Source organism: Amphibalanus amphitrite, unplaced genomic scaffold, assembly GCF_019059575.1.
Source record: "Amphibalanus amphitrite isolate SeventyFive unplaced genomic scaffold, NRLGWU_Aamphi_draft 000934F_arrow, whole genome shotgun sequence".
In the NCBI taxonomy this organism is placed as follows: domain Eukaryota; kingdom Metazoa; phylum Arthropoda; class Thecostraca; order Balanomorpha; family Balanidae; genus Amphibalanus; species Amphibalanus amphitrite.
The window spans coordinates 113,422-127,660 of NW_024882428.1; the positions used below are offsets into that span (position 1 = coordinate 113,422).

General features: G+C 50.2%; 1 protein-coding gene across 6 annotated transcripts; it reads right to left on the reverse strand.

Moving 5' to 3' along the window:
* Window positions 1–213: 213 nt before the first annotated feature.
* Window positions 214–12,534, reverse strand: LOC122368252 (tubulin-specific chaperone E-like). 6 transcript variants are annotated; one of them, XM_043342007.1, is made up of 13 exons: window positions 12,462–12,497; window positions 10,283–10,309; window positions 9,228–9,460; window positions 8,884–9,049; window positions 8,456–8,554; window positions 8,001–8,122; window positions 7,485–7,626; window positions 6,902–7,032; window positions 6,564–6,681; window positions 6,027–6,158; window positions 4,627–4,801; window positions 4,013–4,239; window positions 214–1,193 (listed from the first exon to the last, which is right to left on the reverse strand). In XM_043342007.1, the coding sequence occupies exons 3-13, from the start codon at window positions 9,422–9,424 to the stop codon at window positions 1,104–1,106; spliced, it is 1,599 nt and encodes a 532-aa protein (XP_043197942.1). In that variant the 5' UTR covers window positions 9,425–9,460; window positions 10,283–10,309; window positions 12,462–12,497; the 3' UTR covers window positions 214–1,103. The 6 variants fall into 6 exon arrangements, with proteins under 6 accessions (XP_043197942.1, XP_043197939.1, XP_043197938.1 ...); XM_043342004.1 differs by lacking the exon at window positions 10,283–10,309 and adding an exon at window positions 9,824–9,845 and having other exon boundaries at window positions 12,462–12,475; XM_043342003.1 differs by lacking the exons at window positions 10,283–10,309; window positions 12,462–12,497 and adding an exon at window positions 12,510–12,534.
* Between the last annotated feature and the right edge of the window lie 1,705 nt (window positions 12,535–14,239).

Genomic DNA, 14,239 nt, shown 5'->3' on the forward strand with positions numbered 1-14,239 from the left:
TATGCGGCGTTAATATTTCGTGCGCACGAGTCTGTTACGCAGTGTTGCTGTTAAGACATTCCCATTGAAAGCCGTGTTAACGTACGATCCATTGTCTGAAATGTTCCCCTTTTCTATGATACATTCCGTCCAGGGTGCTGTTCTTAGCTCAGCTGTTCGTATGTTCGTATGTGCTTAGCACTCGTCCATTCCGTCCAATCAAATGCGACTGGCTGTTGACGTCACTAATAAATACTGTATTGTTATCACCCGACTCGTTGACTGTCGCTCCATTGAGTAAAGCTGCGATCACCAGTTAGGGCGAGGTGCTAACGTGCCATGAGTGGCCCTCCTGTGTCGGAGGCTAAAAGTAGAATCAACAAGGCACCTCGCCAGTACACAGGCCGGGCAGCAGGGAACCCAAGCCTCGGGTAGTTTTCCCAGCTTTGCCGACTCGCGGTCATCACATCCCACCGGTAGCCTGGCGCACGGGAAGGCACGGACTGATGAGACATTCGAGACGCCGCGCAGCGCCGGGATTACAGTCAGTCAATTACAATTACAGCCGCGCACAATCACAAAAAGCACACGCCAGCAGTGCTCGCCACAGCCAGCGGAGGCGACGGACGGAGTCTGTGCGTCTGGTAACAAGCAGCAGTGCGGACTGCGGCGCGACGGCTCCAGCGTGACTACTGACCTGTGGACCAGCTCTCTGCCACTCTGGGCCTGAGGGCGAGGACCGGCCCTCCGCGTCCGGGTCCGTCCCTGGCGCGGCGAGACACGGGGAATGACTGATTCAGGAGCTGGCGCCGTGGACGCACCTCCCTAGCGAGCGTACACGGCACGCATAGTCCGTCAGATTGGCCCGAGCCGACCGAACGTGACGATTTCGAGACAGACCTCCATCGGAGCGGTAGGCTGTATCGCACCATTCATTTCACAATTCACTTCCGCATAGTAGTCCGATCACAACAATTATACCGGAGCACCGAGATACAGACAGCTCTGTAACTCACACGAATTGCCGGTACATCCTCTTCAGTGGACAAGTCCTGACGGCGGCAGCTGGTCCCTCACGGAGCAGCGCCAATACCAGGTCCCTGACTGAACACCTAGTCGGTCGGCTAGTAGCGCGCTATGATCAGGTCGCCCTCCTCCACGCCGAAGAAGCGCAGGTCTCGGTCGCGGTCCATGGCGATTTCTCGACTCTCGTCCTGAAAACATGGCACTCGTTCAGTGTATGCAGTAAAGCGCCTAAATACACGTCCTGTGGTAATAGCAGCTGGCTCACCCACGTCTTCCACCGCGGCTGATTGTAGCTCACCCAGTCCGTGCGCCGCCATTCAGTTCATTTTCCAATACAACTATCATCTTGCCTACACAGTAGCACTAAATAAGTGTCTGCTAACCTACGCACAGACACTGCACAGTAGGGTGTCCCAAATTTCACGAAGTTTTTCAATTCACTTAGGATACACCGGGATCCCGTTCCTTGGTTCATTTGAACCTCACACGCCAATTTATAGAGTAAACTACCGGTAAACAAGGTTGCCGCTAGTGCTCTGAAGTTTTATTTGCATTTTGGTGTTATATGATAATGCAGCGTTGTAGTCTCCGAAAGCAAAATGGGACATCTGTGTAAGCAACGTAGCAATATTACCTTCTCCGATGCTCAGTGATGCTCAGATCTCACGCACATTGCACACTGATGAAGATCCGGGTATATGCACGCATACATAGGTGTGTAACTGTGTGTGTGCGTGCCCGTATGCGTCCATATGTGTGTATGTGTGTGTGTGTGCGCGCGCGACTGCGTGCGTGCCTACCGGAGAGAAGGCAATGCCCGCTTTAATCTTGGTGTGAGTGATTTCATGTGCCGATGATTTTGTTCAGGAGTAAGTGATCAAATACAGGTCTCAGGTTGGTAGGTACTTCAAATGTCTCGCTTCAGATCGAACCGTCTGCGGCAATGGCACACCACATAGACGCAGATTGAACGGAATCAAATTTATATTGAAGCGGTGGGTATTAAGTTCACCGTACCCTGCTCTGAGACCGTCTACGCGTAACATCACTGTATCCTGCTCCGAGATTTGTATAAACAAACATCATACCCTGCTCTGAAAACTGTCTATAACATCGTACCCTGCTCTGAGATCCGTCTAAAACATCGTACCCTGTTCTGAGATCCGTCTTTAACGTCGTACACTGCTCAGCTGCAATCCATGTAAAACATCCTACGCTGTTCTAAGGTCCATCTACACTCTAGTCTACAGTCTACACGTAACCTCATCGCACCTTGCTATAATATCTGTCTAACCACTACAGACCCATGTAGTCCTTCGTGTGACCGTAAAGCGACCTGTGCCATGCCACCACCTGGGCCAGCGCCTGCAGCTGGTCGTCATCTGCCGTTCTGTCCATCGACTCCTGTGCGAGCTTCACTCCGCGATCCGCTCCATCATTCACAACCGCCAGACTGTTGATGTATTTGTGAACTGCGTTGTATCCTGAGATACTTTTGCATTTTTGATAGGCTCTTGCAACCATTCGAGGGCGCACTCATCCAGAATCTTGATGAGTGCCCCCTTGAATGGTTGCACCCGGCTATGAGAATCATAGTCACTCATCCAGAATCTGGAAGAGTGCGCCCTCGAATGGTTGCAAGAGCCTGTCAAAAAAATGGGAAAATATCTCAGGTTACAAAGCAGTTCACAAATACGTCAATTCTTTTCCATTATTCACAACAGTCTGGCAGTTGTAAATGATGGAGCGGATGGCGGAGTGAAGCTGGCACAGGAGTTGATAGACAGAACGGAAGATGAGGACCAGCCGCAGGCGCTGGCCCAGGTGGTGGCGTGGCACAGGTCGTTTTGCGGTCACACGAAGAAGGACTACATGGGTCAGTGGTAGACAGATATTATAACAGGGTGCGATGACGTTACGTGTAGACTGTATAGTGCAGATGGATCGTAGAGCAGCCTAGGATGTTTTAGATGGATCTCAGAGCAGTGTGCGATGTTTAAGACGGATCTCAGAACAGGGTACGATGTTTTAGACGGATCTCAGAGCACGGTACGATGTTTTAGATGGATCTCATAGCCGGGTACGATGCTGTTGACGGATCTCAGAGCTGTGTACGATGTTAAAGACGGATCTCAGAACAGGGTACGATGTTTTAGACGGATCTCAGAGCAGGGTACGATGTTATAGACAGTTTTCAGAGCAGGGTATGATGTTTGTTTATACAAATCTCGGAGCAGGATACAGTGATGTTACGCGTAGACGGTCTCAGAGCAGGGTACGGCGAAGTTAATACCCATAGCTTCAACATCAATTTGATTACGTTCAATCTGCGTCTATGTGGTGTGCCATTGCCGCAGACGGTTCGATCTGAAGCGAGACATTTGAAGTACCAACCTGAGACCTGTATTTGATCACTTACTCCTGAACAAAATCATCGGCACATGAAATCACTCACACCAAGATTAAAACGGGCATTGCCTTCTCTCCGGTAGGCACGCACGCAGTCGCGCGCGCGCACACACACACACACACACACACATACACACATACGGACGCATACGGGCACGCACACACACAGTTACACACGTATGTATGCGTGCATATACCCGGATCTTCATCAGTGTGCAATGTGCGTGAGATTGAGCATCACTGAGCATCGGAGAAGGTAACATTGCTACGTTGCTTACACAGATGTCCCATTTTGCATACGGAGACTACAACGCTGCATTAGCATATAACACCAAAATACAAATAAAACTTCAGAGCACCAGCGGCAACCTTCCGGTAGTTTACTCTATAAATTGGTATGTGAGGTTCAAATGAACCAAGGAACGGGATCCCGGTGTATCCTAAGTGAATTGGAAAACTTCGTGAAATTTGGGACACCCTACTGCACAGACAACCTACCTACTGCACAGACACTGTTAACTCGCCTTGCTAACCAACTGGTAGCTCCAGGGGTCGTCCCAGTTAACACTCTCACCGACGCCGCTCACTGCCCTCTCACCTGGCCGGGACTACGGTAGCTCAGCTCCAGCTGCTTGATGTTGCCCCTGAACAGCTTGTTGACGAGTACCTTCAGCTTGGACAGTCGCATAGTAAGCGGCAGCCGGCGCTCGAGGTCCCGCAGCTGCTCGCCCTCTCGCGTCAGCAGCACCAGCCGGACCGACACCATGTTGGCGCTGATAGTGTCCGAGGTGATCTTCAGCTCAGAGTCTTCTGGCGCGCCCCACGCTGGGAACAGGGAATGGGGGTGAAGTCAGTGACACACTACGGACACAGTGGTTTGAGGCCACTCACTCCGCCACGCGTCCCACGCTGGGAATGGGGCGCTGGTCAGTGACACGGCGGAGACTCCACTTGGGCAGAGGGATGGGATAAACGGTAGATGACGCAGGCCAGTCTGACGTGGCAGGGTCAGAAACACACCGACTTGTGTGTCCACACTAAGCCACAGGCTGTTCGCAGGCAACAGGACTATGGGACGCACTGGCTAAACACACACCACGCATCTGAACAAATACAATTATATACCAGAAACTCCCTATCGTTCGAGTTCCCCGCTATTCAGAGTAGAGAGGCACAGGCACACCACAACCTAACCACTGAGCCCGGACCTACCATCACATATTGCCGGGTAGCGCGGGTGTGTTTGCAGGAATGCTCGCCAGGCGTCGCCGCGTTCGGCGGCGGGTAGCCGGCCGCCAGCCTCCCGCCAGGCGGGACCGAACCGGCGCAGGTAGTCGAGTTCTGCCCAGCGCCGCTCCTCTCGAGTCACCTCCGTACGGTTCAACACCTGGGGTCAGAGCGTCACCAAAGGTCACCACAGGGCACTCTGCACGGTTCAACACCTGGTGTCAGAGTATTGCCAGGGGTCACACCGGGCCCCCTGCACGGTTCAACACCTGGGGCCAGAGGTAGTATTTGAGCATTGTCCGGGCTCACGCCTGTCGCCCCAGCACAGCACAAAGACTCAAGTAAAAGGAAGAATCAGATCCCCACCCTGCACGGTTCAACATCTTGCTAAGAACGTGGTAGTAGCCGTTTACAATATAAGCTCAGTCGCTCACAGTAAACGCCTATAGTAGACGCACTGAGACACTTAAATGCAGTACACGCTGACAAAAAAAAAAAAAAAACGCTCACAGGTAGACGCTTCCAGCAGACACCTACGTCCTACATAGATGAGTGTGATGATGATGGTGCCACACCGTGGTGAGGCCGAAGCCCCAACATCGTCCATCACAGGAAGGCGGGGTCCATCGGCCGGCAAAAGGCCGCCTGACAGCGAAGTCAAGGCGGGGGCGCCAACCCGGCTACCGGGAGGTCTCGGAGGTCGAACCCGAGACCTCCCGACCCATTGGTCAGCGCCCCTGCCCACTGCGCTATCAGTGCAACTACGTGCAGCATAGCAGGCGGCGCAAGCGGATGTCCGCACCATCACAGGCGCCGTGGCCTGAGCGGCTGCAAACTGCAGAGGCATGGCGTAAGTCGTGGCCAGACTCCTTCTCCCGGCGAATTTGGAGAGACCGGATGCCGAGCCCGGTCTCAGGCGTGTGAACAGGAGCGAGGCGGTGGATGTTCACGTCATCCATCAACTGAGGGCCGGTCAATGGGGTATGGCCCGCCAGTACCTCCACCGCATCGGCCGCCTCCCGACAAACCGTGCCCCGGGTGCCCTGAGAAGGACTGCCCAGCGGCATGCTCCATCGAGTGTGAAGAAGAGGCGGACACACGTCCGGAGTACGTGTTGCTCCGGTGTCCGAGTCTCGCCGGCCTCCGTCTTCGGTTGCTCGGCAGCATCCACGTGGAACCTGCGCGGCTGCGTGACGGCGACGTCGTCACGGTCTTGGCCCGCGGCTTCAGGCGTCATCTGGCTGACGGGCGACCTCTGAGGTCGCCCGGGAGGAACAACAACCTACGTACAGCTCACAACAAAACGTTAGAGTACACCCTTCTAGCAGACACAAACATGCAATAGGCGTTCACAGCAGAGTACGCTCACAGTTCAGACGCCCTACCTGCAGTTTGCTGACGCGCGCGATGATGAGCTCCCGGGTCGTCTCCGGTTTTTCGATGGCCGTCACCGGGTTATTTCGGAGCGTGACATCCACCAGAGCTGGTAGCCGGTCTAGAGCCGAGACGGAGCTCCACTGGCGACGAGAGGGCGTATATAGTCACCACTACAGCAGCGAGCCTCCCTGAGAGGCAGGACGGGACAGGAAAGTCGGTCCAGAGCCGATACGGAGCTCCACTGAGGGGGGAGGGGCGTCGGACGCAAAGGCAATCTTAATTACAAACACGAAACTTTTCCAAAAAACTACCTATACCAAGGGTCGGACAGTGACACTTAAGCTTCCCGATGACTGCCAGAGACGGCTGGAGGGGTTTGTTTTCAGGGCAACCAAACTATAACAGTCTTTGGCACCTGGCAAACTAGAGTGACAACTGACAGTAGTAGCAAATAGCAATGCAAGTCATTCTTCAATGCAACTAACGAGACAATCTGTCATTTAGTACACCTGCGAACGGTCGTCAAGCCACGCTGACACACTAACCTCATCGATTTGGTTGGAGTCGAGTACGATAGCCTGCAGGGCGGGGAACAGGGCGTCACTCTGTTCGGGGACCTCCAGTCGCCGTAGCCCAGTGTTGGCCAGCCCCAGATCCCTCAGTCTGAAACAGACGGTGTAGGTTAAGCATCGTAACAGCGTAAGACTGAGACATAAGTAAGTGGCAAACCCTTGACGAGATAAATGGCATGACTCTGTAATAACCTTTAACATTCTATCAGCGATTTTAGCATTATAAACTCAGATCCATTTCTGACCAAGCCGACTGCACGCTAAGTAAAGACCAAAAGAGTGTAGCAACTACACAATGGATGACGACGTACTTTGGCAGGGAGGCCAGTTTCATGACCTCTGCCCAGTTTCCGATCGGGTTGGAGTCCAGATCGAGCGAGTCGAGCTGCTGGAAAACCTCCGGAGGCGGCGGCGCCAGCGAGCGGATTCGGTTCGTCACCAGCTGAAACGACCGTCAGAACTCGTAACCAATAATCAGTGCGATCATCACGGACATAACCCACCGGTCACCGAAGGAAACCACACAATCGTCCCTACTCAAACCAGCCCTGCCACAGACGGCACTCACCAACGAGCACACCAGTCACAAGGCACCACCCCTGCTCAGTTGCCTCTGTTCGTGTAGGCAGGCCTGAACAGTGAATACTAGCTGTTCGCACGTGTGGGCAGGTCGGAACATTGTCGGTATCGGCAGGTAATAAGTCCGTGTAAACAGGCCGGAGCAATGGCAGTCAGTCAGTGTAGGCAGCATTGTCAGTCTGTGTAACTGTAGGCAGCACTGTCAGTTTATATAGGCAGCACTGAACGTCAGTCTGTGTAGGCTGCACTGCCAGCCCGGGTAGGCATCACTGTCAGTCCGTGTAGGCAGCACTGACCCAAGTAGGCAGCACTGACCGTCAGTCGCCGGACGTCGGGCCACATGGGCGCGCACTGCAGCACCTCCTCCCACGTGTAGCGCTGCCGGTTGGCCATCAGGATCTGCAACGAGGCGAAGGCGGGCCGCAGCGCCGCGTCCGGCTCGGCCAGACGGTTCTCACTGCCGACAGGGGCGTAGCACCGTCACAGTCCATAGTCAGAAGCGGCTCACAGAGACGGAGAGGCACTGCCATCACTCTCGACGGCGCGGATGGCACAACACTGACACAGAAAATCTCTGGAATCACGTCATCAGACACTGTGATGCTCATACCATCACAAAGCAACGTTGGTAAATGGTATCGAGCCTCACGTTAGTTAATATCATTCACTAGACACTACAGTGTTTACAATAAGGCCGCTGAGATTTTCCTCATCTCGTGTCGTACATGCCGTCAATGTTATTCTGCTTCATTGGGTGGCATGTGGATTTAAGATGCAGCGATGACGTCATGGACGCAGTTTCAGCGATCTATAACATTCTACCGAACTCACCTAATGTTGAGGATGCGCAGTTTGGGCAGCTGTCGTGTGATCTCTGCGACGGCTGCCCACGAGCTGAGCAGGTTCTCCGCCAGGTCCAGCTCCTCGATGTTGGGACACAGCTGCCCCAGCAGCTGTCAGAGAGGAGGTGCGGCGTCACCCGGAGGCGTCAGACGCAGTGACAGATCAGAGCGTGAATGGCAGTGTGATATTCAGACCGGATACTAACAAAAGTAACCGTCGCAGCGGTCAACAGCGATAGAGCAAAAACATACGAAGTTAAGTTCAAAGTTTCAAAAACAAATTTGTGAAAAGCGTGGTGAGATCAAAACAACTTTGGGAAATAAAAACAATCGAAGTTCTAAACTGAAATTGCAAGATGAAAAGATTAAGTTCTAAAATAACACCCTTTTCTCACAGGGACGTCAGCCCACAAACCTCCTGTGTTGGCTTTGTTCAATAGTTACCTGGGATGAATCACCAGCGACGCAGCTATCCCTTAGGTAGACGTTCTTCAGTTGGTCCAGCTTGCTCTGCTTTTTGTTCAGCTTTGTCAGACCAATCACCTGTCCAAAAGATACAAGATATTGTTATTTGTTATATTATCTACTAACCACAATTCAAGTGATTTCAAGACGATGGCCGTCAGTCACTAGTAGGCGCCGGAACCGCTGAGACGAGCACTTTAACCGGGCCTTCCTGGCTTGTGTCGAGGTCGTGTTGAACAACCATCGCCGTTAACTGAGAGGCCAAAGCTATCATATCAAGTAAGAACCATGACTGCCTTACCAGCTCTTCAGTGAATAACGATGCTATCGCTATGACAGACCCGCAACAACAGTCCAAATCAATTCACACTTCCCCGGTACGACTCGCCACCCAGCCCGCTGCTGACCTGTACAAATCTGGCGTTGATATCCTGCTGGAGGGCGTCCAGCTCCTGACGGTCCACGGTCGAGTCTGTGTCGAGGATAGCGCCATACCGATCGACCACTGCCTGCGCGCACTGCACCGGCCGCGCCAGCTTCCGGGGACGCACCATCGAGCCGCCCGTCGCGTGGCTGCCGACGAGGCGCACAGTCAGTTGATATCGACATATCCAATGGGAGCAACAGGATGATGATGATTTTAGGCGTGCAACAAATATGTCATTTTGGAAGCAATACCATCCAGACATCAACCCATCTCTGAAAGATTGTCATGTGTACCTATGTGCTCGATTAGCTCATGGTCTCTCACCTGGTCATGAAGTACTGTTTTCCCTTGACAGTTCCATTGTGTTTGCCCCGCTCCGGGTTGTCCCACTCGACGCCGACCCACAGACCGTCGGCGCCGGTCACACTGCCCACAAAGCGGACGGTGGCGCGCTGGCCGTCACAGCAGACGCGGTCGCCGACGGTCGGCACCCACTCCTCAGCGGTGTTGGGCTCGCACATGCTGGCGGATGAGCTGGAGAGCGGTGTACGTACCACCTGTTGATACAAGAATAAAAAGTGGCTGTCCGTGACAGTGTTGGAGCTAGTGTTGGCACTGTCATTTTCATTCCTGGTCCCAGAGAATAGAATCTGACTGGAGAGCCAGCTGGATTTTAGAATGACCAGTCACAAAGCCATATTGCTGGACTACTAAAATGTGATTGGTGTTAAAATGTGTGACAGACTGTTATCAAAAAAGTTTTTTGTCATTTACAGGCTGGGAAATTCAGAAGGTTCTAGGTGCTGCAGCATAAATTTATCAAGGAGGGCATTATGCAGGGCCTTTGTTCCCAGCTGGGCCTGGGACTTTCAGCAGCAACCATGTTTTGAGGTCAGGTCAATGGACAGTGGGACACTGACCTTTAATGTCATAGTTGAGCCCCTGCAATGTGAAAAAGCTGCAGCTTTGAAATGCTCTTTGAACCAGGGAAATTTGACCAAGAGATGACACTTTTAGAAAGGGGCAAGATCCTGAGCACTTACAACTTGTGCATTTCAGATCTATTAGTCAATCACCAAGGTTACATAGCACAGGTCATGTGAACCCCATATCATTGCTGATTGAGAAAGAGAAAGAACATGCAAATTGCACTGTTCTCATATATGTAGTGACAGAGGCCAGAATGGGTAAAAAAGCAATTTTTGGGCAATTTAAAAAGTAGGTTAACCCAAGACTCCATGGGTTTCCAGTCATGCCCTGCAAGGGGGAGTGTTAAACACCCCAGAGGCCAGAACTGAAACATTAAATAAAAAGCATAAAGCCTTACCCCATCCAGCCCACAACTTATATAACTGCTCCTAAAACTATTTAATGCCTACCTTATATCTATCACCCACTTCTGTCTTCTGGCATTTGGTTTGCAACAAGAGATAGGTGATAGATAGGTCAAAAGCTGAGGTGACTACCTACCTAGGAACCTAATTGTCCTAACCATTCTCCAGCACTTCTATTGTGAACCATGCAAGATTCTGAAATGTTACATGTTACAAAATTTGTTACATGTTACCAATTTCCATTAATATTAAGTTTCCCTTTCTAATGATAAGTAAGATTGAGGATTCAGGGTTCCTGTTCCTCTTTCTCACTTCCTCCCTGCCTTCCTTTAATGACACTGGGAAGTGGGAACCCAACCAGGTGAGTAAACTCAGGTGAGTAAACCAGGTGAGCCCCAAAAACCTTGCTTGAGCCATTGATGAGTGGTGGATGTGTTGTGTTAGGTATGTCTTTCAATCATTATCAAGAGACAAAACACAAAACATAGCTTGGAAACAAGCAGTGTTGAAACATGTTTTGCTTGACAATATGACCATACGTGAACTAAAAAACACATTGTTGCTTGAGCTTGAGACATCAATGAGCTTCTAACAATGAGCTTGTGAACTACCTATCTAATGTATATTGTATAATATGGTACAACAGTGAAATTAAAAAAAAAGCCTGAGGGACTGGTGTCAATGTTTAGTCTATCAAGAGTCACAGAGCTCAAATCAAGCTGGAAGACCTACGGGCTTGAGGCAGGGAATGCAGTGAACCATTGATCAAGCTCGAGCACAAAATAAATTAGACCCCTGGGCCGTGGCAGGGCAGTGGAGGTCAAGGCGAGGACTGCAATTAAATAGGAACCACTACAAGTAAATAAAATAAATTAGATGACAAAGGCTATGTTCAGCTTTGATGAGCATGTTGAATTTGCTTATTTGGATTAGCTCAGTTGGGCAAACTAGACTTTTGGAATCAAAATATGGAGGCATCAATAATTTGATTCTGGTGGGAGGAGCCATGACCAAATATGGGCATGGAATCAATTTTTTGATTCATTTGGGTACACTTTTGACTTCAAATGAATCGTTACGGTTGAAAAAAGGCCCATGACGGCGAGATTTTTCTTTTAAAATGTAGAAAAATGTGGTAGGTTTGCAAAAAGTGTTACCTCAAAGCTAAGAAATTGTCCCTTTGGCCTTGTGAATGGGAAGAAGACAGAGCCACTGTCCATCACGTAAAAGCTGTTTTGAGGAAATCACACTGTATGTTATTTTTGTATCATGAATCACATACTAACCAATCAGTATTTGTGTAAAATGGCAAAATGAATTTTTTAAACTCCTAATTATCATTGTTGTAGTGCTTTTATATTATTTATATGGTTTTTACCTGTTGCTCCAGTTTTTGTATTCTTGACATTTAAAAATTGTGAATTATTATCAAATGTAGCGAAGGTAAAGTACAACAATGCTATAGGTATCAGTTGTGGTGCTGAGGATACCACTAAATGAGAATAATAGCAAGATAAATGCTGTATTCTTGCAAGTCATTGTTGCCTATCTGTTAACATTACCTGTGAATCAAAATAATGATTAGCCAGCTGATGGGGAATCAATATTATGATTATCTGTTTAAAGTGAATCAATTCCTTGATTGTCTTTCACTACCTATATAATTCAAATTGTTATGATAGGAGCAATATTATTTTGCTTAGGAGATAGTTCAAGCATTTCTGTTCAAGATCAGGCATGCTCCTTCTTGAAACACTCTCTTATTTTTATGTGATTGGTAAGTTAGAAATGGTCTGCATTTATGCCCAAAAGGAATCAATCTTTTGATGCCTCCATATTTTGATTCCAAAGGTCTAGTTTGCCCAACTGAGCTCCCTTCACATTCACCCGGAAATCTCAATCTTGCCCTACGCGGATGGACAGTGAAAACAGCAGAAAACAGGGCGCCTGGGGCTATTTGATCAAGGCTCTTGAAATGAGCACATGACAATCGTGTTGTAAAAGGCATAGGATGGGGGAGAAGTCTGTAATAGCCACTTGACTAAAATGCCCTCCAGCGCAGCCTTGTCCAGCGCCCTTTCTCATTCTGTTTCACCGCCCGACGACAGCCGGCTACGGAGGGTCTAGCTACAATATCCCTTTCGCCTGAACTCAAACTCCTGCAGCAGATCAATCCATTTTTGGCCAATTCAAATATTCGAACTAAATTCATTATAAAATATACCAAGAGAAATCTAAATTGAGTGGCACCTAATGGGACACCACACCGTACACCCCGCACACTCAGCATGCCAATGTTGTTTACCTGCGCCACGTTTGTCACCATTTGTCTCAATGAAAAGTACGTCCGTCAATTTAGCTAAATGTTGAAATCCGGTAAAAGTATGTAAAAAAGCAGACAACTCCAAAACAGCTTGCCTGATGATGTAATAAATGGGATAACAAGCGAATCGCTATCAAAAGATGCAGGTCAGCAAGTAAAACTGACCTCCCTTGGGTCATGACCTCGAAAATCAAGGTCAAGGTCAAATAAGGTGATGCCTACCAGGGTATGCCTACTGCCCTGATTTACCGTCCGATCGCTTTCAAAATGGTCTCATTCGATTTCATGACAAAGATTCCAGCCTGCTTGGGATATTGATCTACCTAGATACCAAGGTCATGACCGTCAAGGTTGTGGTGCTGTGGGGCTGTTCACCACATATCAGTGACTGGATTTTACGTTAATCAGAAATGGAGAATATCAACCTGGTGCGTGTTCCAAAAATTCAATCAGTTCGATCCAAACGGCCCCAAGTAAAAGAATTAATTAAAAGAGCGGGTTGTTATATTTAAATTACCAAAACGAAGTCAAAAACCAAAACAGCGAATCAGACAATGGAGCGACGAAGAGACGAGAATGAAATCCAAGTTTGCCAAATATGCCCTGCCTAATCTAAGTTATAAATCCCGGACAGAACGGGCCAAATCGCGGAGCCAGACGTGACGCGTCTGCTCGGGTGAAGAGCTCGGCCTAGAAGTCCCGGGGAACGCGCGGCCCGACGCAGCGGGCCGGGCCCAGACATGCGCAGAAGCACTCGGACACCACGTGGCTGCCGATCGGAGCGCGGATTGGTCACTGGCCGACGCACTGCGGCAGCGCAGGCCGCAGGCACGCGGTCGCATCGTGATGGGACAAAGTTCACGAACAGACACGTCCTGGGCCGCCCCCCCCCCCCCCCCAGCGCCGGGGCGGGGTAGCGACGTCACAAGTCGGCGCGCGAATCGGTCTGCGCCGGGAACTCCCGTGCCGGCCGGCGACACACGTGGTTACCACAAGGTCAAGGCCAAGGTCAAAATATGGTAGACTAGGTACGGTTTAGAGCAGGGCTGCGGAGTCGATGAATTTTCGGTGACTTCAACTCCGACTCCGATTCCGACTTCAAAAAAACAAATCTGACTCCGACTCCGGGCAGAGCTGTCAACTCCGACTCCGACTCCTCAGCCCTGGTTTAGAGCCCGGAATTACCGTCCGATCGCTTTCAAAATGGCCTAATTCTACTTCCTGCAGATGCCAGATTTACCGGAACATTGACATTTGACCTGCGCTGCCTAGGTCATGACCTACAAGGGCAATCTTAACACGCGCACCGACGGGGTGGGGGCGGATATCCGCCCCCTGAGGTTTTTCGCGGATAGCGGGAAAACCGCGGCGCGTAAATTTGGTACCTACGACTATTCTCTCATCAATTTTACACATGGTGTGCAAGTTTGAACCTCCTAACTTTGAAGGTCAGGTCACCAGGTCACTTTGAATGACCCAACCTCAAGTCACTTTTTTGCAGCTTTGTCAGGCCGTGCCAGAGCTACAGTAGATGTCGGAGGCCTTTGAAAGTCGCAGGATGTTATTAGGTCATTAGTAGCTACAATTTGCATATCTCGGAATTTTGATGTCGGTGACCTAAGGTCAGGTCAATTTCGCGACCTCCCCATTATAAGTCAATGGGGGAAAATCAACTCCCT

Coding starts and splice junctions, on each gene's coding strand:
- LOC122368252 (XM_043342002.1), bottom strand. CDS start 11,645: ATGTCAAGAATACAAAAACTGGAGCAACAG. Junction 7,627..8,000: donor CTGCGCATCCTCAACATTAG/GTGAGTTCGGTA, acceptor CCCTGTCGGCAG/TGAGAACCGTCTGGCCGAGC. Junction 6,159..6,563: donor ACTCCAACCAAATCGATGAG/GTTAGTGTGTCA, acceptor TCTCGTCGCCAG/TGGAGCTCCGTCTCGGCTCT.